The sequence below is a fragment of the Hyalella azteca genome, unplaced genomic scaffold (assembly GCF_000764305.2).
Source record: "Hyalella azteca isolate HAZT.00-mixed unplaced genomic scaffold, Hazt_2.0.2 contig6875, whole genome shotgun sequence".
Classification (NCBI taxonomy): domain Eukaryota; kingdom Metazoa; phylum Arthropoda; class Malacostraca; order Amphipoda; family Hyalellidae; genus Hyalella; species Hyalella azteca.
This window is the reverse complement of record NW_025937016.1, coordinates 192989-219912: the sequence shown is the minus strand read 5'-3', so window position 1 is coordinate 219912 and position 26924 is coordinate 192989. Positions and strand designations below refer to the sequence as shown.

Here is a 26924-nt window from a genome sequence, read left to right as displayed (position 1 = left end):
ACAAACTTGTAAGGAGAACTTCGTATGAAGGAAAAATAGATTTTATTAATTATCAGACTGATTTAGAATATCCGTCTTCATACACAAGGGAAATGTGACATGTGATTAATGTGAGAGAAGTCGTTCTATTAAAAAGTTTCGAGCATCACAATAAAGTCAGCTTTTAGCAACGATGTATAGCTCATAAATAAAATATTAGAAGATGCGGAAACGTTCGAAATAACAATCAAGCGTGGATATGGAGTATTTATGTAGTTGGTATTTAGTTCTCGACTAATCATTTATTCATGCAGCGTGACTGATTTCAGCGTAATATCGATAATTTCAGCTATGCTGAAGCTTTCTTCGATCATCTCTGTATTGGCTTTAGGAGCGATGAATTTCGATTCACATTTAATGTATCGGTGCGCACCAAGCTTTAGAATCGAGTTCGTTTAATTAAGATTAACGGAACAAATTAAGCAATTCTGGAAAGTTCTTGTCGTTCTTACTGAAAGGTTTGAAAGCAAAACTCAGCGTTGAGCCTTCAGCCGCATCAAGTCCAATTGATTTCCCTGCTCCAAGCAAATATATTTTCTGAAGCAATAGTTTTTCAGCACATATATTTGCTGAAAATTAATCGCACATTAGCTTTCCGAATTAATCACACATTAGAATACTGAATTTTTAAGTGCTGACAAATTTGAAGAAACGAATCAAATTGCAGAATTTTTGTTGACATCATCATCACTAACCTGCTACTTCCAGGCACTTCTTTTCTGCTTGGTCATCAAATATCTTGTGCCATCATCGCTGCCATGTTTCTCCCTTCCCCCAATCCGTGGGGAGTTTCCATAAAATTTGCATTCTATTGCTTCATCGTCCTTTCGGTGTTTGTCCTTTTCATCACATTTTTTCACTATGTTTGTCCTTCAAAGAATATTTTCGGAAAGATATTTCGTCGTCTCGGCAACGGTGGCGATGTAAGTGCTCAGCGCTCACTAGAGGCGCTCTTAAATGCCACTGACGTAAAGTTACGGCTGAGATGGCATCAGTTTGTGGCTAAACCAAGTCACTTTACTCTGAAATGTTGTGTTATCTCGACACTTATGATGAATTTGTCTGCTCACACGTTACGATGCAAGTAGGAGTAATACAGATATCTACTCTGACTAGAAACAATTGGAGAACAAAATTTAATTTCACTTTGATTCGTTGTAAGAATGGAATATATATCGCAATGTTGAAAATTATTTATGTCCTACTTATTTTTGCTGATACATGGGAAATTAAACGTCGACCTTTTGCTTTCCCACTCATTACTAACTGTTCAGAAACTCATAAACACAAACAAAGCTGAAAAAGTTGCTGTGAGTGGTTATAAAAATTTTTCTTGACGAAAAAAATGATTTTTGTATCAATTGGGTCATTTTCGCCTGCTTGCTTTCGATTTTTTTATACTTATTGAACGTAATTTTCTAAGTATTTTGTATGGGCACGTAAGTTTTGTAAAATTTCTATTGTTCGACACTTACCGTGTAACAATTATAATAAAAAAATATAACTCAGTACTCACTGCAGTGAGTGACAGAGAGCGCATTTTCTCGTCGACTAAAACATGAAGTCACGGACGGACAGACGAACATGGCGAGCACAATAGTGCATTTTTTCATAAATGAAAAAATGCGCTAAAAAGTAGTGAATAGACTTGAGATTCTTGTGGCAATCGCAGTTAAAAGAAGGAGGAAAGGAGCCGCTATAACAATTTTATGAAACTGATGGTTATAGAGAGTGTAAGATGATATAAGTTATCAGGTACGAGAGAAAATATTTCAGTAGTTGATATCTGTAAACTGCATTCATGTATTGTACAGCTTATTCAGACTAAACTCTAAATAGTCATGTTCATAAGGGAATGAAATACTCATGTACATTTAGCAGAACTGAAAGTGTGCCAAATGCGTACACCGTACATACAGTATATCAGTTGCAAATATCATTCTATTTAATAATGGCTCCTCCAACAGCATAAGAGTTGGTTCTGAAAGCATGTTTTCCTGAGAACTCCAGGCCTCAATCATTGAGTGAAGCGGCGCAGTTCAAGCAGACCGTGAAAGAGGATATCCTTTTAGAATCTGCATTCGCTTGGCTGGAGGAGGTAACTGTGTTTCAAGTTCATGAAAAATGATATTAAAATTCTGTGTTCTCACGAACTGGCTTTAAAGACGGCCAATATAGGCTTCCTCGATTCTCCGACACGTTGAAGCTGCCTCGTCTGTCCTCAGATAATTTTATAGAAAATAGGTCTTTGGAATAAATGGATGAGTGCTAATAGAATCAACGTCGCAGTGGTTCTACAGGCAGAATAAATAGAAAGTGCAATCGCATCGAAAGTCTTTTATGAACTGAAGGAAATCATTTCGGAGCGTTTGGAAATTAACTGTCGTAAATTATCATACCTACGAATGATATATTTTAGTGCTGGTCACGTCAAAAACGCGCTACGCTGCTACTTTCGTTTCACCTCGATTGATGAGTCGCGAATATGTTATATGAGCAACATAGGGGACACTTTGATTAAAAAAAAGAATGAGATTGCATCCGGAGATAATCAATATCCGCATGATATTGAATACATTTAACAAGATCAACAAATTTTTCTCGTTCATTTCGTTTAGTTCTTTAGGCGGGATTTCAATCATATTTTTAACGAAAGACCGAGCAGTGAAAGATAGGCTCTCCTGAAAAATGCGCACTTAACTATAAGCAGACATAGGATACACTGGCCAAAATGAACGTAATAGATAGGGCACAATAAAAATTATTTTAAAAAATGTGCTGCTAAATAAATGCCCTTACAATGAAATCAAATTTTCATAAAAATTAAAGTTTGCTTGAGTCTGATTTTATCGAGTAAACTTAGAAGACAAGGCGGGTCACAGAGGTCCTTGTGGCATAAAGTAAGCAGAAAACAGTGTCATCATTTTATTAAAGGTGGCTGAAATCTCGATAACTTTCTGCGTAGTTCAGAAAACAAACATTTTTCACTTAATAAGGACGTTTGTACAGTGTTTTGGTTCATTTAGGAGACGCTGTTAACTCAAAGTAATTTCGTTTAAAATTTAAAGACTTTCGGATGCTATGCAAGTGGACAAGTAGAAATTACTTTACTTGAGTGGACAAGTAGAAGTAGAGTCCTAGAGAAGTGTCCTATCTCTAGTGGGCAAGTTGAAATTACTTCACTTTAGTGACTTTACTTTATTTTTAAGTAGAGTGTCCTACCTCTAGTGGACAAATAGAAATTACAGGACACTCATTCTTTAACATAGAGTGAAAAATACTCAGAGCACGATACTAATTTGTGATTATTTATTTAAATTAGCTTAAACACAGTTAAATTGCAATAGTTTGCTCTCGAGAAGTGATGTATGTGGCGTGGTTGAGGTTGCACCTAACGTAGTGTAGGAGCTCGGGCACCAGCAGGCTTGCATCTTTAAGTGCGTTGTCCTCCACGTCTGACATTTGCGAATGCAGCGCCCCTGCAACTTGCAGGCCTGACCGCCATGAGACCGCGGCCAACTGCAACACGTGCAGTTTCCTGCCAATATAATGAACGCAGGAAACTGCAACATCTGCAGCAAGAGTTTTACTCCATTGTGTGCAATGCAAGTGGCAAACTGCGCAGCTAGTAGCATGAGATCAACGTTATACAAGTAGCTTAATGCACGCAAAACTTAAATGCCTCAATGGAACAGTGATTCCACGATATTCAGTAAAAGGTCTCCAAAAAAATTCGCTTCAAGGCTATCATAGAACTCTAGTCGGATTTACCTGTTGACTCCATGAATGTGAAGTAGGGGTTCATTTGAAAATAGTAATCCACTTTAGTCCCTCTGATTGTACACAATTTTATATTATCCAATTGCAAAAAATTTTTTGATGCTGAAAATTCAAGACATTTTCGACTTCTAAAAGTTTCTTTAACGTGACTATTTAATTCGTAATTAATTTTATTCTCCTCAATTGAGTCTTTTTGGCGTATTTTCTCATTTATGGAAAAAGACGCTATTGTGCTCGTCGTGTCCGTTCGTCCGTCTGTCCGTGACTTCACGGACGGACGAGAAAATGAGCTCTCTGTCACTCACTGCAGTGAGTACTGATCTAATTTTTTTATTATTGCAGTTCGAGAAAGTATAAATCCGTCAGACTATGCTGGCTTGTGAGTTTTTTTGATGCTATCGTTATTACTTTAGATCGCTTGAAAGTTTGAAGAAGTAAACAATTAAATCGAAATACAATATTTACCTCAACGAAATTACCAAACAGCCCCGCTAAAAGAATTATTGTTAACTTTTAATAGGAAGAAAGAAGGTATATTCGACTGAAAGTAAATTTTATCATGAGACTAGAAACCAACGTATATATTGTAGAAAATATATATTTAAAGTTTGTCTCCGCATATTTGGCTAAAGTTAATCAACCTAACTGAAAATAAACAAAAAATATTCAAATAATAAGCGAGTGACTACTATGAGAGAAATTCTCTAAGAAAACGTCCGTACGAAAGTAGCTCTCTGCAAGCTTGCAAATATGACTAAGTTGGAGCTGGATTATGCAAAGCCGGTGTGTGGGCAGGATTGTCAAAGGACGAATATCATGAGAAATAAAAGGCATATTTACCTTAGTTTTGGTGTTCTCGCATGTGTTACGACGATTGTTTATCATGTTTTACAGGTAACTTTCAAGGAAAATACGTATTGGAGATACTTAAATGTTTGCCCTTAAGCCCGTAGACTTTAGTGAACTATAATTATATCAAAACGTGATAGTTAATTAAATGTACCAGCGACAATGTTTCTTAAATATTTAATTATTAAACCAATGAATGTTGTAAGAAATAAGGAATTAGAAAAATTGATTATCCGAAAATATTTTTCACACATTAGAAGTAATTTTTCGGAATGTTAATCTTGCGACCAAGTCTTCACATGGTAAACATTTTATCATTAACCAAAATAAAATTTGAAGGATCGAATAAATGTATACGGAGCTGTGAGCAATGAATGCTTATAGAAATCAAAATGTAGTGGCAAGCCAAAAGAACGAAAAAAAAACGGAAAACTTGGGAGAATTTGTTCAAGATTTTATTAAGTTAATTTTTTAATAATCCAAGCAGTTGATGATTCTAAGTTGAGTATTGAAGCAGATTGAAGTTAAGTTGAAACTAATTAAAGCTGAATAATAAGGAGTTAAATTTTAATCGTTATATTATATAATATTATTATAACTGTGATGTAAGTATCATAAATATCAACGATTTCGTAGACGTGAAAAACACGAAAGTTTTAGATAAGTAGACGACAATATAAATGTCTGCAAAAGCAATAAATAAGCAAAAAAGTACTGTAAAAAACATAAAATATAGCAGCAAAATGATAGATAGTTGCGGATGTTTTTTTTTAATATTAGAAGCGAATGATATAATGCGTGTAACTCTAAAGAGAAGGCTGAAAACAAACATGCAACAATGAATCCAATAATACGTGAATGATTTGATTTTTAAATGTTTTATCAAACCATGGCATGAGTGAATCAATATTAGGCACAGATTCAATATTAGAATTCTAATTCTAATTATTAGAATTAATTAATTAATATTAGAATTGTTAATTCTAATTAATATTAGAATTATAATTCTAATATTGATTCTGCGTAATAATAATATTGATTCTGTGCCCATTTTTTAAATATTTTTTAATTTAAAAGAAGGCAAGTCAGTGTACCGGCAAGCATACAGCGACTTGCTTCGAGACGCCGGAAACGGAGGAAGAGCGTCTGGCTGAGCGCTGCCGGTCAGGGGTGACGCAGCGTCCACACCGAGCGCGCAGTAATACAATGCAGAATTATTATTTCTCTGCTATATTGTAGCCAAAAAAATCACTATAATATAGAAGGATAAATATTTAACAAGTTATTTCGTATTTTTTCCTTACTTTATATAATATGAATGCTATGTAGATGAGATTTTTCCTGCAAAGGAAACGTTTGGGGGCTCGAGCGTCGTGAACGCGGATATGGCAAGACAAGAAGACAGTCATTACACCCTTTACAAAGTCATCGTGTGTTAGATTTGAGCATATTTGTTCATAGATTAAACAGTGTTATTTCGGTAGCAATACTATCTTCCATTTAATTAATATTTTATTTGTTGTTGTTTTGGATTGTTTTTGCACGCGTTAAAGCAGCACAGGAAACTGGTGGGTTGGGAGACAGAACAAGGGTCACTCAGTGTGTGTCCGACCAGTGACGCAGGATGTGCTCAGTCGTTGGGGCTCCTCGACCTCAGACTCTGTCTTTCCTCTCGCTCGTCTTCACCCTCGTTCCTAAAGCATACTTTTTCGGTCGATAAAATCACTCTCTGCTCAATGTTAGCCTTGACTTGCCCCTGACTTCTTCGGGTAGTACGAAAAACTACTAATTTTTATTGCAGTACCTGATGACAGTTTTGAGAATAGCAGAAACAAAACTGAAAATGTGCAGCTGAAAGAAATGGGAAAAATTCTGTTTCATTTCGATAGTAGAAACAGAAAATAAAACAGCATGGTCCTCCAACGATGAATACGTGTAGAGGTATAGAAAAATTACGTGCACATGTTTTTTCCTTTGACGCTCCAGCCTCAAAATTATTGGAGTGGAAAAGATGAAGATAATATTTAATGACAAGACGTATAATTGAGCACAAAAACATTAATAGTGAAGTATTTTGACATTCAACTAAATCAGTCGCTGATGATGTGGTCTCTAGTTTCGATTTGTAATGTTTGCAAAATTTAACAGACTACATGTATGTATGTACCTAGAACAGTAAACCTCTGCTAGTCGGTCCTGCTGATTATTTCCTTGTGAATCGTCACGACTCGTTAGTTTCTGAACTAAGACATACACTAAACTCTTGTATTTGTTTGGTTCCAATACGCAACTGCGAATTCAGTAACCTACTCGATTTTGAAAATCTAGCTCTCTGGAAACCAATAACAGCGCCTAAATTTCAATAATCATGAATTTTTAGTAAAATCCTGGAAAACGGTCTCTAGTTCGACGCAAAGTATGACTTTTCAAATTTCGCACAAAAAGAGCAATATATTCTCCTTAATTGCAATTACATACAATAAACAAGTTTCACTTGAACTTACATGATTGTAACTTGAGAATGTATTTTTCTCCCCTACGTAAAATATTAAGAAGGCATTTTGATAACAAACGATAATGCGAGAATAAAAGAATTTTCTGATTGCTGGCTTATCTTTCCGAAGCGCAAAATCTTTACTTAAGTATTGACAAATCATATTGTTCCATTCGTCAAAAATTTCATTAATGATTGTTGATACTTCATATGTTCAGAGTTCAAGCTCCGTGTGCTTTCAATGCGTGATGCAAGTGTTTTCAATGTGTGATATAACAGAAATATACCACTTATCGTAATTAAATAATTATTTAATCGAAAATTTCTTTTGTATGTTTACTAAGAGCTTTGCAACAGCGCACACTTTTATGGGAATTAACAATTTCCTTCTCAATTTACCATCCTAAAATTTGATAGATCAAGCTCGTATCTCCGACCAAATTGAAATGGTTGAAAAAGCCCTATAATTGGCTGTAGGGAAGGAGCCGTGCAGGATCATGTGAGGCTAACCATTATGCATCTCGCTCGATGATCGATTGAAATCTAGGGACCGCGTTAGAGATTTATTGAGCTAAACTGGATCCCAGCACGTCAGACTTCGTGGCGGGAGAATGGATGCGATATACGCAGAGCATGGGTGACAGCTGCCGTCTAAACTAGTGTTCACTCAACGAAAAACATATGCTACCTCGATGCTATTTTATTGCTGATGTCCAGAAAGAAAAAAAAGCTGTGATCTGTTGAAAACGGTTTAATTATGTTTTTGAATAGAAATCTTAGTTGCTTTTAAGAAAAACTGGATTTGCATGTAAAAGTCTTAATTTGATACTGAAAACGCAAGTTGACAAAAAATTCTAAAACGATTGAATTATTCACTACAGAAAAAAGTAAAAAAGAAGACGATAGCAATTTCTTACGAAACTCTCGATTGAGCCGCGATATATTTCATTCAGATACCAATAGTTTAATTTTAATTAAATTGAATAATTTCGTTGTATTTTGTTGAGGATAACAAAATATTTGCCTCCATAGTGCACACCTAATCATTGCTCGACATTACATGTATACTCCCGTTAAATATTCAGATGCCAGCTTACGCGAAGTAAGCTTCCAATTCACAGATGTCCTCATTTCAGCAACAAAAAATCACTCCAGGAGAGGGTCTCGGCTTTAGTCTCGGCTGTCTTGCGATGTCGCATTCAAGTGCCCAGAAATGTCGGTGCAAACAAGAGCCTCAGATACACGCCTGCCAAAGGGCCCACACTAATGGAAGGAACTGAGTTCAGTTAATTAGGAAGCACCACTAACTGGTGCAAGTGTAACGGGATAGGAATAATTCGCGAGGAGTTTCATCAGGCGCGCCGCCATTTGAGGCTGGAATGGTCGGCGGGAAGGAAGCCAGATGCGTGTGCGCAGAATACAGAATTTAAGCTCAAGCCTATACGTCGAATTTCAGCGGAATAAACACTAATTTCTCATGTATAAGTTAACATCAGAATAATAACTAAAAATTTTGAGGACTCTTATAAGTTGCTGAATGCTGTACAGGCTCTGATAGCAAAAATTACCGAAAAATATTCAATATTGGAAAATATCAAATAATCATAGTAGGAACTCAGCCAGTCGTGGCCATACTTTGTTCAAGCACGCATTGCCTGGCAGTGGCGTTTAGTGAGGATGATCAAAGCTCATAGCAAGAGAACTGATGAATCGAAATTATTATATCAGAGGCAATATTTCTAGCCCAATAATTCAAAAATTGCAAAACTGAACTAACGATTCTTAGTTCAGTTTCAGTTTTCTTCTATGAAATAACTTTTGAGCAAATTATACTATTATGTGACTTTCAGCTGATAAAACCTACACAGAATATTATTTTAAGGCATATAAAACGTCCATGGAATTATAATCACTTTGTATGGCACGAAGATGATTTAAGATTACATAACCAGGTTCAAATGTCAGTTCACGCTAACCTAACACAATGACCCTCGCCTCAAAGCCAAGCCAAAGCAATAAAGCAGCAGGATTATAACCAAAGTCCAAATAAGGACGAGTGCAGATTTGAATAAACTAACAGTCCCGGAATAACAGAAGGCCCGGTAGCTGTTAAATTTTATGGATAAATTCAGAAGTCGTTACGTATATATGAGTCCATTGTGAAGGCCAACGCTGCTCTATCATGCGTGCCAGACATCCCAGTCTGCAAGCACAAACTGTTGTGATTGGTCCGAGACAGGGAACCGTTGGAGTTACTATTAAATGCAGGATGAACGATATCTAGATTACAACAGAGATTAAAGACACGTTGATCCTTATACAGCAGATGTAAACCATGATCTAAAATTGAGGAATGCGTATTTATAATTACCCCCACTGCTAACGATCATAGTAGACACACAGAGTTTGCCGAGTTGTAGAAGTCTGTGGGAAAGCGGCCAGGGAGTCTGTTGTGGTTAAAATGTGTAATATGGTTACGGCTAACAAAATAATACTTATCCTCGAATATCTCTAGCATTTTTGTTTTGAGCGAAGCTTTGCATGACAGACAAAATGAAAATTGAATGATATTGTTAAAGAAGAATTAGCCAGTAAATTTATTTTCAGGAAGCAGCTTTAAGGTGAGAAATGAGGAATAGTTCAGAGCATTTATTTTCATTTTACTCTTCAATGTTCATGTACGTCTCAACCAAATTGCAGCGAAAATCTTATTTTGCGACCCTATCACAATTTATAGTAAATGCAATAAACCAACCCCGATGCTGCAAAACAACCTAAGCATTATTAATACTAGAATATTTATCTCGCAAGATTTTCAGCATATATAATAGATATAAAAGTTCTATTGTTATTTGCTAATCTATTGATCATCGTTAGGTCAGGATCAGCTCGGGATTCAAGATTGCAACGATTGAACACGCTGGCCCAATTAATATAATCAAGCAGACCTTCAAATCGCAGTCAATGCATTCGCTCTACATAAGTTTAACGAAAATTAACGTGAACGATGCTAAATTACAATGTGAATAAATTAAATCTGTTAATTTTAATTACCTTTCGCATGGATTCCTGGCTCGTGAATCTTGGTTATCGCTAGTACGAGTACCAAAGACTGAATATTTAGCTTGTGAATATCGTATTGACTTTCTGAAAAACCTATTTAAATTGTAAATTTTTTCATAGATTACGAGGCAACCTTTCAAATTACATTCGCATTCGCCATTGTGAAATGAATTGCATTGTGTTTTAAATGCTCATCCTTTTTTATTTAGCAAACTTAAGTTTGCATGAGCTTCCGAGTGAAGTTACTTCAGAATCTTTCTTGTTGCAGGTTAAGTTTCTAATAGTGTGCAGTGTTACTAATTTGAAAGCAGGTAATTAGTCCTTATGATGATGCCACCAATTATGCAAATGAGTAGCCAATGAAATTATTCCAGTATTCGGTACCATGAACCGGGGACTGTAACCTCGTGAATGATAAGACTGTTGATCTGAAAATCTATTTAGTGAGCAGTTTATTATTACCATTGAGCCACCAGTAGAGTTGAAATAAATGAGTTATATTGGCTCGGTTTCATTTAATTGGTTTAATTCACACCCGCAAATCGTGCGCGTAATTAGTGTTCGTAACAGTGCTCGCGTAACTCACTCTCGTAACTCATGCCCCTAATTAACTTTGTGTGCGTAACTCGTTCTAGTAACAGTGGTTCATTAAATCCAAAGTTTTGAAAATATTTGGCTTGGGTAAAAAGCCTTATAAAGATCAGTTACTAACAGTGAAACAAACGACAGTACGTCTTCCATGCACCAATTTCATTACCGTGCACTTGTGTATATTAAATAATATTGGAGGTAAATAACTTTATTTAAACATTCCTGAAAATATTCTAACTTTGTATTTTAACCTAAATAAGTGCCGTGTTTAATATTGATTATTTCACGTTTTAAATGCGACAAATAAATAGGAATTATTTAATAATTAAAATCTCTTTTGAATATTATAAAGCGAATACGGTAAACTAAATGTTTTTCGACAATATCAAGAAATAATTTGAATGTTAAAAGAGTGTAAGAAATATAAATCCGTAATTTCTGAGCAAAATTAATTAGGAGCGAATGATTATATTAAGTCGATGAAACAACTTTAAACAAGATTCTATCGCAATAAAAGCATTCGAATCGAAATTGGTTAGATTTATTCGATTTTTTTTATTTAAACTTTTGAACTACAGATTTCCCAGTGAATTATCTCATCAAATCAAGTTCCGTTACGTGGACAAACTTTCACAAGGAATAATGCAGGAAAATGAATGACTGACAGACTAATAAATTTCTGGAAAGTTCGTTCACGATCAGAGACATGTTAATGAAGAAATATATCAACAACAATTGTAAAATTGGAATCCACGTTCTTAATTAATCAATTCAATGGTGAACGAATTGCGAGAATTCGTGCTCAATTCAATGTTTGCGAAGACGGCATTAGTTGGTGCAGTGCTTGTCAGTTAAATTCGTTCCATAGCAGCGGATGAGATCGACGCTCCGCGGTATCGGTCTCTGGCTGAGCTTAGTCGACCGCGTCAAGCATGGCGGAGGACGACAATTTCGATGATGATGTGAGTTGAAAATTGCATTATAACAGAATTGATTTATTAAGCAATTTAAAAACATATGTACTAAGACCTTTATTGATTTGGAAATATGTTAAATTTTATCCTTGTAATATATGTTTGACATAACATAATTAAGCAGGTAAGTCAAAAGAAGGACTTCTATTCGTTACAATATTTTTCACTGTAATCAAGAAGCTCTTGACTTACAATGTTACGCTGAACTTTTACTATAAATTTAAAAAATTAACAACTCTTCCTAACCAAGCACAAGCCCACAACCAAGAGTTTGTAAAACGATATGGAAGCAAGATTTTCTTCCAGCAAGAAGGAAAATCAGCGCAACGAATATTAAATGAAATAAATTATAACTGATTGAACGAATTGGGATATTAAGGAATCATGTATATATATATATATATATTTGCAATTTGTAACCCTAGCGATAAAATTAGAAGTTCACAAGGCTTCAAATTAATTTTCTTTCTAGAAAAATCCAAGCAAAAGATGATTTTTATTATTTTCGTTTCATGCTCATCTATTAACTTTTCTTAGTTTCTGATCTATAAACAGAATGAAATTAAATGGGCGAATAAAAGTTTGTCTGTCAATTCAGGATTATAAAAGTTTAACCTTGAAGCGAAACTTTTGAAAAAAAAACGCCCTAATCGATTGAGGAAACACTCTTTTTAATTAATATTTATAATTATTCGGCGCAACTAATACATCATCAGTTCTACAAATCAGAAAGAAAATGAATAAAGCCACAAAAGTTATTAAAACACAAGTTTTTGTTCAAGTCTGGAGATACGTCATCGTAAAACTAGCCCACATTAATCGCTATGGTCGCAAAAGATTATTAATGGTGTAATTGAACCCTTATTATGTTCAACAAATGCAGCACATCAGCGTCTGGCTGCGTTTAGTTTCGTAACACCAGAATAGGAATAAATGATCACAAGAAAATTGGCCCCTGGGAGGCGGTCGGTTTTATCAGGTCAATATTTTCACCATAAGGGGCCATAAACGGACGCTCGGGCAGCTTGATGTCTCATGCGCCAGCCAGGAAGAGAATGAGCGTTTGAATTAACCTTTCAAAAAGCTAAAGCCTCGAAATTATTTTTTAGACATATTATAGCAGTAGATGCAATGGTATTCAAATAACAAAAGAAGTGTAGGTAAGAATATTCATACCACGTTTTAAACAATTGGGAAGATTCTAATTTATGTTAGTGGCTCTGAGAAGTTAGATCACCATCATTCAACTCAAGGTACGAGAAGGAAGTGTCTATTCACAAAATATACCAAGTTATCTATGCGTGATGCTGCATGAGTTTTTCAGAACTTCAGGGAGTTCGTTAAAAGAGATTGTTCTGTTAAAGGAAAATCTCAATTGTATCGTGCAATATTAATATGAATCATTCACAGATCACCGTTATCCGTTATATTCAATTATCGTAACTACTACAATTACATTTGTTTAACTTATTTAGTTTGTCGCAGATCCCGTTATTCTTCACTATATTCCAAGATGAAACTCTCGCTCACGCCGTGATGACAGACTCGTTAAAATGCATGAGACGACGCTCTATCGAGGCGCCGCTAACAGCCAACGCATTCATGATAACCGCGACTCAGGAGCCATATAGCCTCGTAAACACCAGCGACGCTGCCTCAACCGCGTCTTCAACGCCTCACCAAACAAGTATGATGCTTGTCCGAAATAGATGCCGACCGAGCAGAATAGTGTTAGCCAACAAAGAAATTCGAGAATTATGGTTTTACCAACCAAAGAGATATGACCAAAACGTGTTGGCAGCCCAAAATTACCGAGCAGATCGGTGTCAGCAGCCAAATAGATCCGAGCAGAACAATTTTAGTAACTAATGAGATCCATCTGGGTAAAACAATGCTAGTGACCGAAGTTTATTCAAGCAGAAATTCGTTTCTAACTGAATTTACGTTGTTCGATTTGCGAAACACCTGGGGATCAAAGCGCAAAAACTTATCATCGTAGGATCTTTGTCAAATCAAAATTTCCTGAGCATCGTTAAAGAAACGTTATGATCGCTTCATCTTTGCTGCATTGAAGTTCACATCGGTCATAGAACGTAAGTCTAAACAATTATACGATGTTAATATCCTCGACATTGTTGAATAAACCGAAAAAATTCTTTCTATACTATTTCAAACTATTCATGTTTTATTGTGATATGAGGTTTAAGAAAATAAAGTGAGGAAATTTGAAAATCTTGACCAATCTAGGAAAATATACCGACTATGCCCAGGTGATATTCTGATATTCAAAGACCATTCATTCAGTAATTCAAGACATCATACAAAACTGATGCAGATTAAATTTTGCGTTAGTTATAAATCTCATCAGAATGAAGATACGATTTGTTTTTACCACAGTCGTTTACTCGGTCCACGTCCGAGTTATTAATGAGAGCCGCTGAAATTCACGCAAACGCTTCATATTTTTAATTAATCCCTTCCCTCCCCCGCTGATAAATTGCTACGGTAGGTTGGCATCAAACCGGCGCGGCTGTTCATTCCCACACTAAAAATTGTGCAGATAAATCACCTTGGAGGTTTCGTCATGATGAATCTTAAGCGTGCAAGTTCTGCGGCGAAAATTCTTCGATATATCACAGTTTTTATGTGTTACTGATGGAAATCACGACACATCGTTCTTGACAAACATTGAAGTTCAGTTTAATGTGTCAATATCTGGGATAGTTGGCACTGGAAAAGGTATTTCAATTCACAAACGAGAGTAATCAATTTGATAAAAAATTTAACTCAGTACTCAGGGCAGTGAGTGACAAAGAGAGCCTTTTCTCGTCGACGAAAACGTGAAGTCACGGACGGACTGACAGACAGACAGACGGACAGACAGACAGAAAGACAGACAGACGGACATGACGAGCACAATAGCGCCTTTTTTCAATAAATAAGAAAATGCGCTAGAAATTAAGGATGATAATCAGAAAAAGCTTTCTTCAGATAATGAATTAATTTCGCCTTTGAATGCCGTATGATGAAGTTATTAGTTTATAAAATTATTATTAGAGTTAATTTTCATTCAAAAATCTTAATTATTAATTAGTTTAATTATCACTTAACTATATTTGTCTACTCAAAATATGTTTCAATAAATAGAAAGTTAAAAAATAAAGATTTTACTACAATTAACTAACTCACTCCAAGTAGTTCTATCGTGTTACTATGAAGTAACACGATTCCAACTTCAGATAGTAACTGTAGTCGGAGTAAGCACATTTTGACTTATTTTAATTTCTACCTCTGGATTTATTAGATTGACCGCCACACGTGAGCACTCGTGCATAAGCTTCAGGTCAGTGCAACGGATGGCATTCAAGTTTTCATTTGTTAATGGGCCAGCCTCCAGAGGCGACCCTGCGTGTACTGCTAAGCCTTACCAATTTTGGCAGATTGCGTGACTGCGCAACTCATAAGCGCACGACGCAAATGCATGTTAGGAGACTCTTCCTTGTCACGTTTATTAAGCCAGACTAGATTAATGGGGCCATCATCGTTAAACGGATCAAGTTGATCGCTTGATTAGGTTAAACGATCGTCGGATCTATCATAGAATTTTCTTAATCTAGGTGAAGTTGTCTCATCGAAGTTTGAGGAGAATACATACAGCAATCAAGTTGCCAAGATTCAAACCAAGGCCTCGCGATGCAGTTACAACTTACAAGTTACTTTGTTTGCCTTTAATATTTTATTCCGTAGCATATTTACATGAAATGTGTGGTAGTTTGTGCACAGCGATCGTTATTTCCTTAAGCCAGTTGTGCAAAACTATGGGAAGCATCCCATTGCTCTCGTAGACAACATCACGTAAATTTCATCCTAAGCGACTCTTCAAATGTCAACATTTCGATGTCATGTCCGCCACATCTGCTGCTGCTATTCATCAAGCCGTAAAGTGATGGCTGCCAAGAAATGCGAGCAGTCACTTGCCAATTATGCGGCCGTAAAGATGAGTGATTGCCAATAATGCCATTGATGCCAGAGCGATGCAGGCTTTCTGACCTCCTTAATCGCCCACATGATGTGGAACGAAGCGGTTGGAACAATATAAATTGAAATTTATGGCCAGCTACATCACTAATAAAATTACATATAAATACTTGTGCAGTTGTGTGTGTCTCTACGAATATGCACTTCTATTCACCAATGACGTCTAAAAAGTAGCAACCTATGAGATCTTTAGAAATGCTCCCATCTTCGGCTGTGAGCTTCGCGTTCCGCATCCTTTGTAACTTTGCTTCACAATACGCATCTGAACGCCGTGATAAGGAATATAGTGCAAAAGCCGTTGTCATTATGTAAAGTAAAATCTACAATGACTCAGCAATTTAATTATATATTCAAAGATAATTTATTGTTTGAAAATTATTAATTTTCATTATATGGGCCGTTTCTTTGCCATAGGTTAATAGCACTTTCGAATATTGTTAGTTTATTGAAAATACTAAGAAAATAGTCATACTACGTCACGCAGATTGAGGTGAACGTTTTTAAGATTACAATGAGAGTCTCCGGGAGCTCAAAGAGCTGGAACTCAAATATTTTGTGCACGAGTACTTGAGAACTCTACCAGATCGTCTTAGAGAGTTTTATATAGTATAATGCTTGAGAATTTCAGAGAGCTCTGCGATCAACTAACTCCTTGAGAGCTAGAGCAGCTCCACTGATGAGCTCACTTGATCCTATACCCTGGGCTTCAGGAGATCAAAGCTGCACGATAACTTCTTGCATGTGATGGAGCCTACGCAGGAACTCGGCCCACATTATCTAAGTTATCCAAGACTGGCTTAACTCAGCGCTTCCTCACTTGTTTCAATAATCAAACTTCAAGTTTATTAGGAAAAATTTTTTTTGGCTCGTGCGATTTGGTGCTTGGATAATATAGAGTACGACATTGTTGTAAGGGCACTCACGAATCTTATTTCGAAAAAAATTCTCTATACTATTTGATAAGCTAAAATTGCACGGTTTGGGTATCGCAAAAACATGAGTTTACTTTTTTGTGATAGTGAAAGAATTTTGTTCAAACCATGATAGATTTTTCTATGCAGTAAAATATTTTTAATTTGTCTTCTTTTATTATATTGAATCCTTCAAGAGTTGTTTTCTTTATATTACCCACTTCGTGATTGTGTACAAAACCCATAATTCAAAAGCCTTCCTATTAATTCGAATTAAATAAGAGCTAATTAAATTCCGAAACTCCAACTGCTGAATTGCAGACAAATTATTTTGCGTATCAAAATACTTGAGAAACCAGCACGACACTGCAAACGTTCACCCAATATTAGTAGCCCTTGAACTGAAATGAAGAAATGAGGACACAAACAAACCATGTTAATATATCATGAAGCTCGTTGTAATAATTTTGTATCTTAGTTCTTCCTCGACCATTCACTGATCTATTTATTCTAATACATATACTATAATGTCCATGACATTGCCTTCTTTCTAGCAAGGCTACATCAACGCACTTTATGTTCGTCACAATGTTTGAGGAAAGTCATTTTGTTAGAATGGAGGATGAGTTCTTCTAATAATACATGTTACGCATTTATAAATAACATAATTATACAAATCTTGTTTAGTCTCAGCCTTGTTGACAGCAGCCTTACGTCTCTAGTCGCTTTTTACAACCATTCTCTGCAATGGCTAATTTGAGACATGAAGCGAGCTCCTAATTGTCTGCTCACTCCTCACCTTATACTATGGCGTTAGCGTTCGTTGTTAGTACAGCGCGCATATGAGCCTTCAGTAAACACAGTCCTTTATTTTTCTGAAGTCTGATAGCGTTAATTGCACACACTCGAGTTTGTTCGTACTCCGGCCAAGAGTAAAGTAACACCCAAGTGCTTGGCCCATCAAGGGTCATGTTTTTTAGGCTACGCTTGGTAAAAATTTCCGTAAACTGCTTCAAACAAAGCACTATGTCTTAACTTAATGCTCATTTAAACTTTTCTAAGCCAAGATCTCTGATAGATTTGGGCATTTATTAATTTTGGACGCTATTTCTAGTTCTTGTTTCCAGTTCTTTACGTTTAACGAAGTTGAAACCAGTTACGAAGTTTGATGAAAGTCGTTTACATGTACGTAACTTTTGATGTAAGACTTTCCGTGACAGCTATTTAGGGCGAGTAAAATAATAAAATCAATCTTCAATTTTTTGCGGTAAACTTGACAGTCGCAGTCGCCAGCGGGAGACATTTTACCTCACTAAGACCTCAGTAATTTCACGTCGCATCATTTTTACGATGTAAATCTCCTGGTAATTGCTTCTCTGTTCTTTTCCCTGCCGCGTCTTTGCACGTAAACACGAAAGTTTATTGATATTCAACTGACGAATCTAAATTTAATTGCACAAACAATCACACAATTGGATAAAATGTGATCTTGTGATGAGGCGACGATATTTAATGAGTTATAACACAAATTTATCGAAATAGAATCGTGTATAAAAGAAGTGAATTTATATGTCTTCGCTCTTTCTTGATCAATGTGACTCATTTGAGTTGCTGCTCAGGTTCACGGTGTCAAAGTTAATGAAAAAATTGCGAAATAACATTTAGTTGCGTGATAAATGACCTGTTTCTTTGTCTGCTGTAGCTTGGGCTTTCAAATAAAAGAAATAAACTTTGAATACTCTTTACTGCCGATCATAATACGGCCCATAAAACTCTTATCTGAAAAAATGGTTGAATTCTCATTTCATTAATTTCAGGAATGTTCAAAAATGAAGTCTAAAAATTCTGTGTTGATTCCAATACAAAAAATTGTTTAATTATTATTTGAAATAAAGTCAGCAATACCAGAACAGCAACTCCCCCTCTTCAAGGAAACAGACTGCCTGAAATCCCTCGCGTAGACTGCGCACGACAACAGCAGTTACAGCTTAACGGAATCCAATATTTGGAGCCCGGCGCAACGTGAGCATCGATATGGACGCGGTGCCCGTTTTAGGAAATTTTAGTATTACGCTCGAAGTTTAGGTACAGTACAGGCATCAAACTATCTTCATTTTCTTTTCTCGATACAATGAAAATTAAATTTTAGTCTTTTGGACTACAATTTAATATGTATCAAGAGAAATTTATAGCGATAAATAGTTTTTTTAATGTGTATATTAATACAGTAATTAGTTTTTACTGCCAATGAGACATTCCGAGCAAAATTTTTTGGTCTGCAAACAGTAATAAAACTCGCGTAAAAAGGATTTCATTTCTTATGCAAATTAAAGTATTGAATACTGATTAGCCTTTTATCCGTCATTAAATAGTGGTGCGCGGAAAACTAGCTCGATAATAATCTCGAGCAGTTGTTTGAACTGGATTCCAGTGATTTTTTTGCTATCATCACTGAAGCAAAGAGCTCGTCGGCATGAAAAATGCGTCTTGTAAAAGCGTCTTCGCTCAGCGAGTCTGCTTTGGTTTCTGCTCCCGCATCCATAAGATATAAAAGTATTTCTTACAAACGCAGAAGCCGAGAGGGGAATCCTATAAACCAGTTTTTTAGTGGAATAAATGATTATAATGATACGGGTTTGCTAAACTTTTCAGTTGTGTCATAACCTAATAATGGAATAAAATTCGCGGTTGAAATGAGACGGGTATACCAAACTTTTCAGTTGTGTCATAATCTAATGCAGTGCCAAAAATTCAAAAATTTCTTCTAGACTTCTGAGAAATGATCTTGCACTGGCAGCAAATTATGCGCCTGACCTTAACTTTCATCGATTGAATTAACTATAAAATTGCGAACGAGAAAAATACTTTCTTGTATTTCAGTGAGAAAAATATCCTTGCCGTACAGTCAATTGTCGCGTTGAAAGAAAGACACTTTCAGGTGTATGTGAAGTTCTAGCTATAGCAACGTGACTTTTTATTCACACTAAAGTGCATATAATAGAATAGAATAGAAGTGTCGGCGTTGAAGAAATAGGCCCATGGCCTGTTGCCGATTCTTGAACTTTTCGTGACTTGATTCACAAGGGATCCGGCCTTTGGAACCCGATCTTTCCATAGCTGACGATAGATTGCCATAGCTGCTGGACTTATTGCCTGGTCCGTAATTTGTTAGGCATTTTAAGACTGAACATATGCTCCTGCATAGCTTCGTCTAGTCTGTTTTTGAAGATGTTCACACTCGGAGCGTCAACAATGCTATCAGGGCGGCTGTTCCACATGTCGGTGACTCGAAGCGAGAAGAAATGTTGTCGCAAGGATGTGTTCCAACGCTGTTTTTTTAGTTTATAGCCGTGGCCCCTGGTGTTGGTTCTTGTTTCAAATTCTATTAATCCTTCTGGGACCTTGTATAAGTCATGAGTATACTTGTATTCTTCAATAAGGTCCCCACCCACGCAGACGTCGATAACTGAGGCTTGGAAGCATCATAGTCTTTAATCTTTCCTCATAGGACTTGCCTTTCAAGCCCGGAACTATTAGGCTTGAATATGAATAGGCGATGAACAACAAAGAACACTTATGTATCTTATTTCGTAAAACACTTGCATGCTGGTCGATGAGAGAATTCTGTGATGCTCAGTTTAACAACGAAATTTCCCAATGAACTGTTCCATGAATTATAAGTTATGAAGAGTGTTTGGACAATAAATCTCTCCACCATCCGAAATAAGTTAATGCGTTACAGGTTCTGGTACAGGTTCAACGAAGACTGAAATATTCAAGTGCATACAAAATAACTAGATTAAAGAAAGATGGTAAGATGTTTCAACGTAATCCTCAATCCTCAAACTTCTTGGTTATGAAAGATCCCACTGTCAATTGGTACTGAAATATTCAGTGAGATCTCAGTTCTTTCCTTCCATTTGTATAAATGCGATCTCACGATGCATCTTGACCTGCTGCTGGAAGTTGCTGTCGTCGTCGAAAGTTTCCACGCGGCGTCTTTCAGAAAAACTTTGTAGCGATGCCTTGACCATATACTCATTTTCAGAGCTGCCGGAATTCTTTCATCTCTTGGGGGTAAAAACTTTTGACTTTTGTACCTGTTCGGTCGCATAAAATACGAATCTCCCAAAATTCTGACTTCCTCATCCATGATAGACTAAATACAGATTTCAACAGGAATAAATCTTCACTAAATTTTTTACATCTGGGAACTTTTGTAATATATATCTAGAAATTTTTTGAATAATTTTCTCCCTAGATTTACTTGTTATGCTGATCTAATTTTTTTTAATTTATTTAATCGAACGAACTTCCACAGGACACGCTTTTAAAGCCATCAACTTTGTGTGTAATTTTTGATTCACTAAAACTACTCGCAATAGCTGCGCTGTCATCCGAAACTTTTAAATTCTTGACATTTACAGGAGCTATACAAAGAAAGTTGTGCTCAAACAGCTAATAATGTTAGGGAACGCCTTTCAATATAATAATTTCCACGATAGTTAGGTTACGTGACTTGTCATTTTTGTTTGTGACTGAACTATTACGTCACTTCGTGTAGACCCGCCATGTACCCTGTTCTTGTTGATTGATCCACCACAGAGGTTTGCACCATCCATTGTTTAATGTGTTTATCTTCCGTGTTGATGTAGTGGCGGCCCTTCTGGTGATATTGAATATTATCATATATATTACTTACTTATTATGTGTTGTATTCATTCGTTAGTGTTACGTTAATTCAACCCCTTAATTTGTGTTTATTCATGCTTTTTCAGCTAGGCTCTGAACCAGTGACGTGATTACGAATTAATAGGCAAGGGCTAGAAGACACACAGTTTATAATTTTATATTTTGTTTTCTTGAATTTATCGTTTATTAAGTATTATAGTTCTTTAATTCTCATTTTGATTCATCCTTTATTTTCGAGCATCGGTCAATTGTTCGGGGTAAAAGAATGCTTATTTGTTGGTTAGTCCCCAATAATATTAAAAAGGCATAAACTCATTTATTTGAATATGAATATAATTTATACCATCCCAGTCTTCCACCGCTATCTCAGCAAAGTCGCCCTGCTTACTCCACCACATCAACTCAGTTATACCTGAGTCTCAGCCTTAATTCTGTCATCTCAGTTATGTCGTCATTCGTAATTCCACTACTTCATCAACTGAATTGTATGGACTCCTCAGTCGCAAGCTTTGCAATCATCTGCTTATGCCGCTATTGATACCAATGTACTATTTTTTCCGAACTGACTATGTTCTCATTTTCTTCCGAACCGACTGTCTTCTCATTTTCTTCCGAACCGACTGTCTTCTCGTTTTTTCGGGGCATTTTTCTTGTATTCTTGTCTCAGGTACAATCACATTCCAGCTCATAATGGCCAACATTGCCATCCCAGGTAATGTGGCTGAGAGCGCCAGAGACTCGTTGCCTGAAGCGACCTCACAGATCAAGAATCATTAAGATAATCAAAGTAGTCACGGCAAAGAATTTATAAATGAGCGAACCGTACTATATTCGTAAAAAATATTAGATTCTCTAGATAATCTAGTATGTAAATCAGACAGATGCTATGAGCTGAGGTGTTATACGTTATAGTAAATTCGGTGTTATACTAGTTTGCAATAATTCCCGATCATTATGAAGTCTCTTGAGAGCCACAAAAAACTAAATTTTTTCATTTGATTCTTTTGGGAAATGTTGTGTTACATGACTCAAATAAATGAGAAAATAGTTATGTCATCGAAAAGAAATGTACGTCATATTGATGGAAATGTAGTACACATTAACTTCTCATTATTTCACAAATTTATGTTATTTTTTGCTTATAATTCCGCGAGTCGAATTTTCTATAACACAATAATATCTAAAAAAAAGTAGCAATGTTTGGTGGTACGTTAATGACGCAACGGTACAGCGGTGATGGCGATTGGCAGAGAAGGTAACCCGATCTTTGCAAACGTCACGACAGTGCCCTAGTGTAAACAACTCTACGGTCCCTTCTCTGTAGTTTTTGCCGCACCGGTAATTAGCAGAGCTTGAACAAGTGCGCTTGGCACGCACGCTCTAGGCGTTCACTGACCTATGCAACAGTACAGGCCTCGGTATATTACGGTATGAAATTCTAACTCCTAACAGGGCCTTCTAGAAAACATGTTTTGTGGGTGGTACTTGCCATAAGCACTGGAAATGAGATGTTCTTACTAAAATTAGCAACATGTTTTTGCTATCAAAACACTTTATCCATGATCATAAAGAACATTTCTTGAAGCATTTTACCTCTTTTCGGCCAACAACAGGTAGCTAACGATCATTATCAGCAGATTTTCCGTCCGCGATATGCAATTATTTATGCAATAAAATATTACGAAGAGGATCGCTGTATCAAAGTAAAGTATGTTTCATTGAAAGGTTTGCCAGTCTTGGTATCCATCAGGATGACCCAAAGCACATTGAAAATACGACAGAAATATCGCATTCAAACGAGATGAAATTGCCTACATCAACAAAATCTAACACCGTCAATTAGATTACAATAAGCTACAGATGACGGAAACATGTTGATTATTTATACGACAATGCCAACACTCAACAAATCTCGTAGTGCCTTAAAACTTCGTAGCTCAACGATAACGCATGCAACATACGTGCACACTCGCTTTATAAACTTTTTGAAGCTTAATGTTATCAGAGACCATCATTAAATTTGTGGAGACGGACAGTTTTAAATTCATCACTGCGCAGACGCCTTCCTTTTAAATACTCATGTTAATGTTAATAAGGCATTTTTCAACGACATTCTCTCTCCTCTGATTCCAAACTCCGTAAGTAGAAGTTTCATAAGAAGCGCAGATTCCTCTCTTGCCTTCATCTTAATTGCTGTTTTTAAGTCGTTCCGTGGATGCAGACTCACCAGAGCAAGCGGCTTTCTTTATCCTCCAGAGCAAGCGAGTTAGTTACGGGCTTGAAAATAGCCTGCGGAAACTCTTCATAAATCTCGACGCAGTTGTGGCGCATCTCGAGCGGAAGGGGCCGATTACGCTTGGCTTCATAAGTGCGAAGAATGAAGGCATTAGGTTAACGTTATGCTGTTGGTATGTTGGCTGGGCGTTGATGATTTAAACTTGTGAGCATTTCAGCAAATACTTGATACTTGATTAAAGCTATGGAGGTTTTTTAAGTTACGCTCAGAGTCCGTTAATTAGGATGGTAATATCAACAGTAAGTTCCGTGAAATTAATGTTCAGCTGCAGACTCCAATAAATTTGATAAGCTATAGAAATGATCAAAACAAAACTCACTTGTTCATTTTTATAAAAAAAAATCCCGTGTAAATGGACGTCGACGCAAGTAAATGAAATAAAATTTCAAAATCCGTGGATTTTTAGCACATCTTTACCGTAAATGTAATTTTAGATACAAAAATCTCTATCCGAATGTTTTGGCATGCCTGTTCTCATGAAGTGCACCAACAACGAAAGTGAAAAAAATGTATACTCCAAGTCCAGTCTAATAATTTGTTATCATTATAAATTAACGTATAAATTAGTAAATGGGGTTCCCGGATTAACCTGTTTTTTATCAGGTGAAGGAAACAATGAAATAATGAATTACACACCAATTCCTGCTGAATACCGACCAGCAGGACATATATGTCATATTGCATAATTTTTCAAAAGATAATTCTTCTCGGCAATACTTAATTGTCATCGGATCATCGTTATAAAATTGACGCTTCCAAATGATATGAAAGTCAAATGTAAATATATTTTTTCGTCGTTCTGAATGACGCTCTTCTTTTAAAATAATGCGAGTAATGACCACAATTTATTCGGTTGACTAATCATGACGAAACCAACAATAAATTTATAATATAGCATTTTTTTAACGTGCATCTATAATTTGTGCTGGTGCACGGCATGAAGAATGCCGAGCAGAGCTTTGCCAGGCCGCTGCAAACAAAACAAAGGCTGCAGCAGTCGCCTGCTGGGGCGCGATCGAGGCGAGGGCTGTGGGCGCTGTAGAATCAGGTGACGTTAGTCAGGGGGATCCCTGCACGCTATCTACTTTAACACAGCACACAAGTCTGACTCCCACTGCTGCTCGACTCGCCTGCCCAACTTCCCACCCCTTATTTGGCTAATGTCACTTTAACCGTAGTTGATTAACTTTAACGTGGCGATTTTGCCTCAGTAGAACAATCAGAATAAGGAGTAGATTAATGATTGTAAACTAGTTCAACCAATGTTTTAAGCAACAGTAGTAGTATTAAAGGATTTTTCGATATTTAGTATCTCTGTATATGCTCCTGCAGTCACTAATTGGATGTCTATTTAGAGCGTGGTTAGCCATTAAGACCTACGGAAGAAAATTTTTATAAATTTATAAAAAATCTATGAAACTGTCCAGAGAACTCATTAGCAGTCGTGTTTACTTGTTATTTTGTTTGAGTTGATTTATGACAATGGAAATATTATTCTGATAACATATTTTCCGACAATTGTGAGTACAAAATTATTTCAATCTAGTTCTCGTTCTAATGGTTTAGAGTTTCCGTCTGGCACTCCATAAGAGTGCTATTGCAACGACTTCGATATTCTGCCTTAAGGCTATCAATTTCCGGAGTTGTTTTAGAGGCGATTTTTCAAGGCAGTTGCTAGGCAGCAATTTCCTGAATTGAACGCGTGAGCGACAGACGTTCTCTGAGGCAGTTGGTATACAACAGACGCCGAAAATCAGCTTTTAAAGTTTAGTTAAGAGTCATGGGATACATTCAAAGTAGTGCCACGTCAGAATGTAAATTTTAGGTTTGGCTGTACTGGCTCGAAGTTCGAATTCACTCCGTTTTTAAATTTTATACCACGTCTTTCGTGAATTTAACTTTGATGTCCACTTCCTTGCTTCCAACTCTTTTTCAGTGAAAAAAAAGTTGGAAAGAGTTTCACATCTCGAATCCTCCGTGCAACTGTCGGCGTGATCAGTGCCATGGCTGATCTCTTTGTCGGGCAACCCTGTTCTCATAGCCGTGACTGAGCCGTCTTCCTGCCTCTGCTCGGCTGTTAAATTCTTTATCTAAATCGTCACCCGCGCAATTCTCTGTTGACGACCGATTTCGGGTTATTCCTACAAGCCCTTATCCGGCTTAAGCGGGTGTGTCTCGGCTATGGCATTTGCCGGGTAAACATTAAACAGGCGGTAGCGGTCAGACTCGGTATCGGTCGATTATTCATATTAAATTCTCATAAAATAATAATTTCAAAATGATCAAATAAAAAGTTACACCAACGTTCAGGAAAATTCCAATCAATGCATTGCAAGGAACGTAAGGGGAAAGTAAAGCAAATCAAAGTACGGTTACTGAAAATAATTTTGTTCGAAGAACTTCGTGGAAAGATATTTTAGGAAAGCAAGAAATGAACTAACTGATAAATAGCACAATCAAGTTCATGCTCGCAAAACTGAAAAACTTTTCTTATAAATACACAGAAGAATTTTATGAACTAATAGATTACCGAGGCAATGAACGCTAAATTTAAAAATGAAAGTTAATATCGTGCCGAGCAAACAAGGCACGCCGACAGCGGATGATAGATGAGATATTTCGGGGGCGTTGCCGTTATAGATACGGCCAACGTTCGACCACAGACATCCCAGGCTGCGCTAACTCTACTCCTTTACGTCCTGCGCCAACTCTACTCCTTTACGTCCTGCGCCAACTCTACTCCTTTACGTCCTGCGCCAACTCTACTCCTTTACGTTCTGCGCCAACTCTACTCCTTTACGTCCTGCGCCAACTCTACTCCTTTACGTCCTGCGAGACCAAAACCGCTGGGGTGAACTGACTGTACTATATAATACGTAGTGTGTGGCACTTCCAATTGATTGTGCACGAAAATCGACGTTTTTAGGTCGATTTTTGTCTATTAACATGTACTTTCCTACATATGCAATTAAAAATGAAATCTACTACAATGATACTGTTGTGAGTTTCTTTTAAGTATGCAGCGAAAGCTCCAATCACAAAACAGACGAACATGGTTTATTTCTTTACAATGTAAATTCTGGAATCAATCGGCCAGAATATGGTTTAAACATCGCAGTTGTTCTGAATTAGGTGCAAACTCTGTAGCAAAGAGATCAATTAGAACTATTGAAATGAAATAGGAACTGAAATCAGAA

At 36.6% G+C, this 26924-nt stretch overlaps 1 protein-coding gene across 1 annotated transcript in view; it reads left to right on the top strand.

Annotated features, from left to right (window-relative positions):
• The first annotated feature begins 11400 nt into the window (after window positions 1-11400).
• LOC125178080 (dipeptidyl aminopeptidase-like protein 6) overlaps window positions 11401-26924 on the top strand; it is a 36605-nt gene continuing 21081 nt past the window's right edge. The window contains exon 1 of the mRNA XM_047881029.1: window positions 11401-11778. Coding sequence (XP_047736985.1) covers window positions 11749-11778 — 30 coding nt within the window. The 5' untranslated portion in view covers window positions 11401-11748. The remainder of the gene's footprint in view (window positions 11779-26924) is intronic.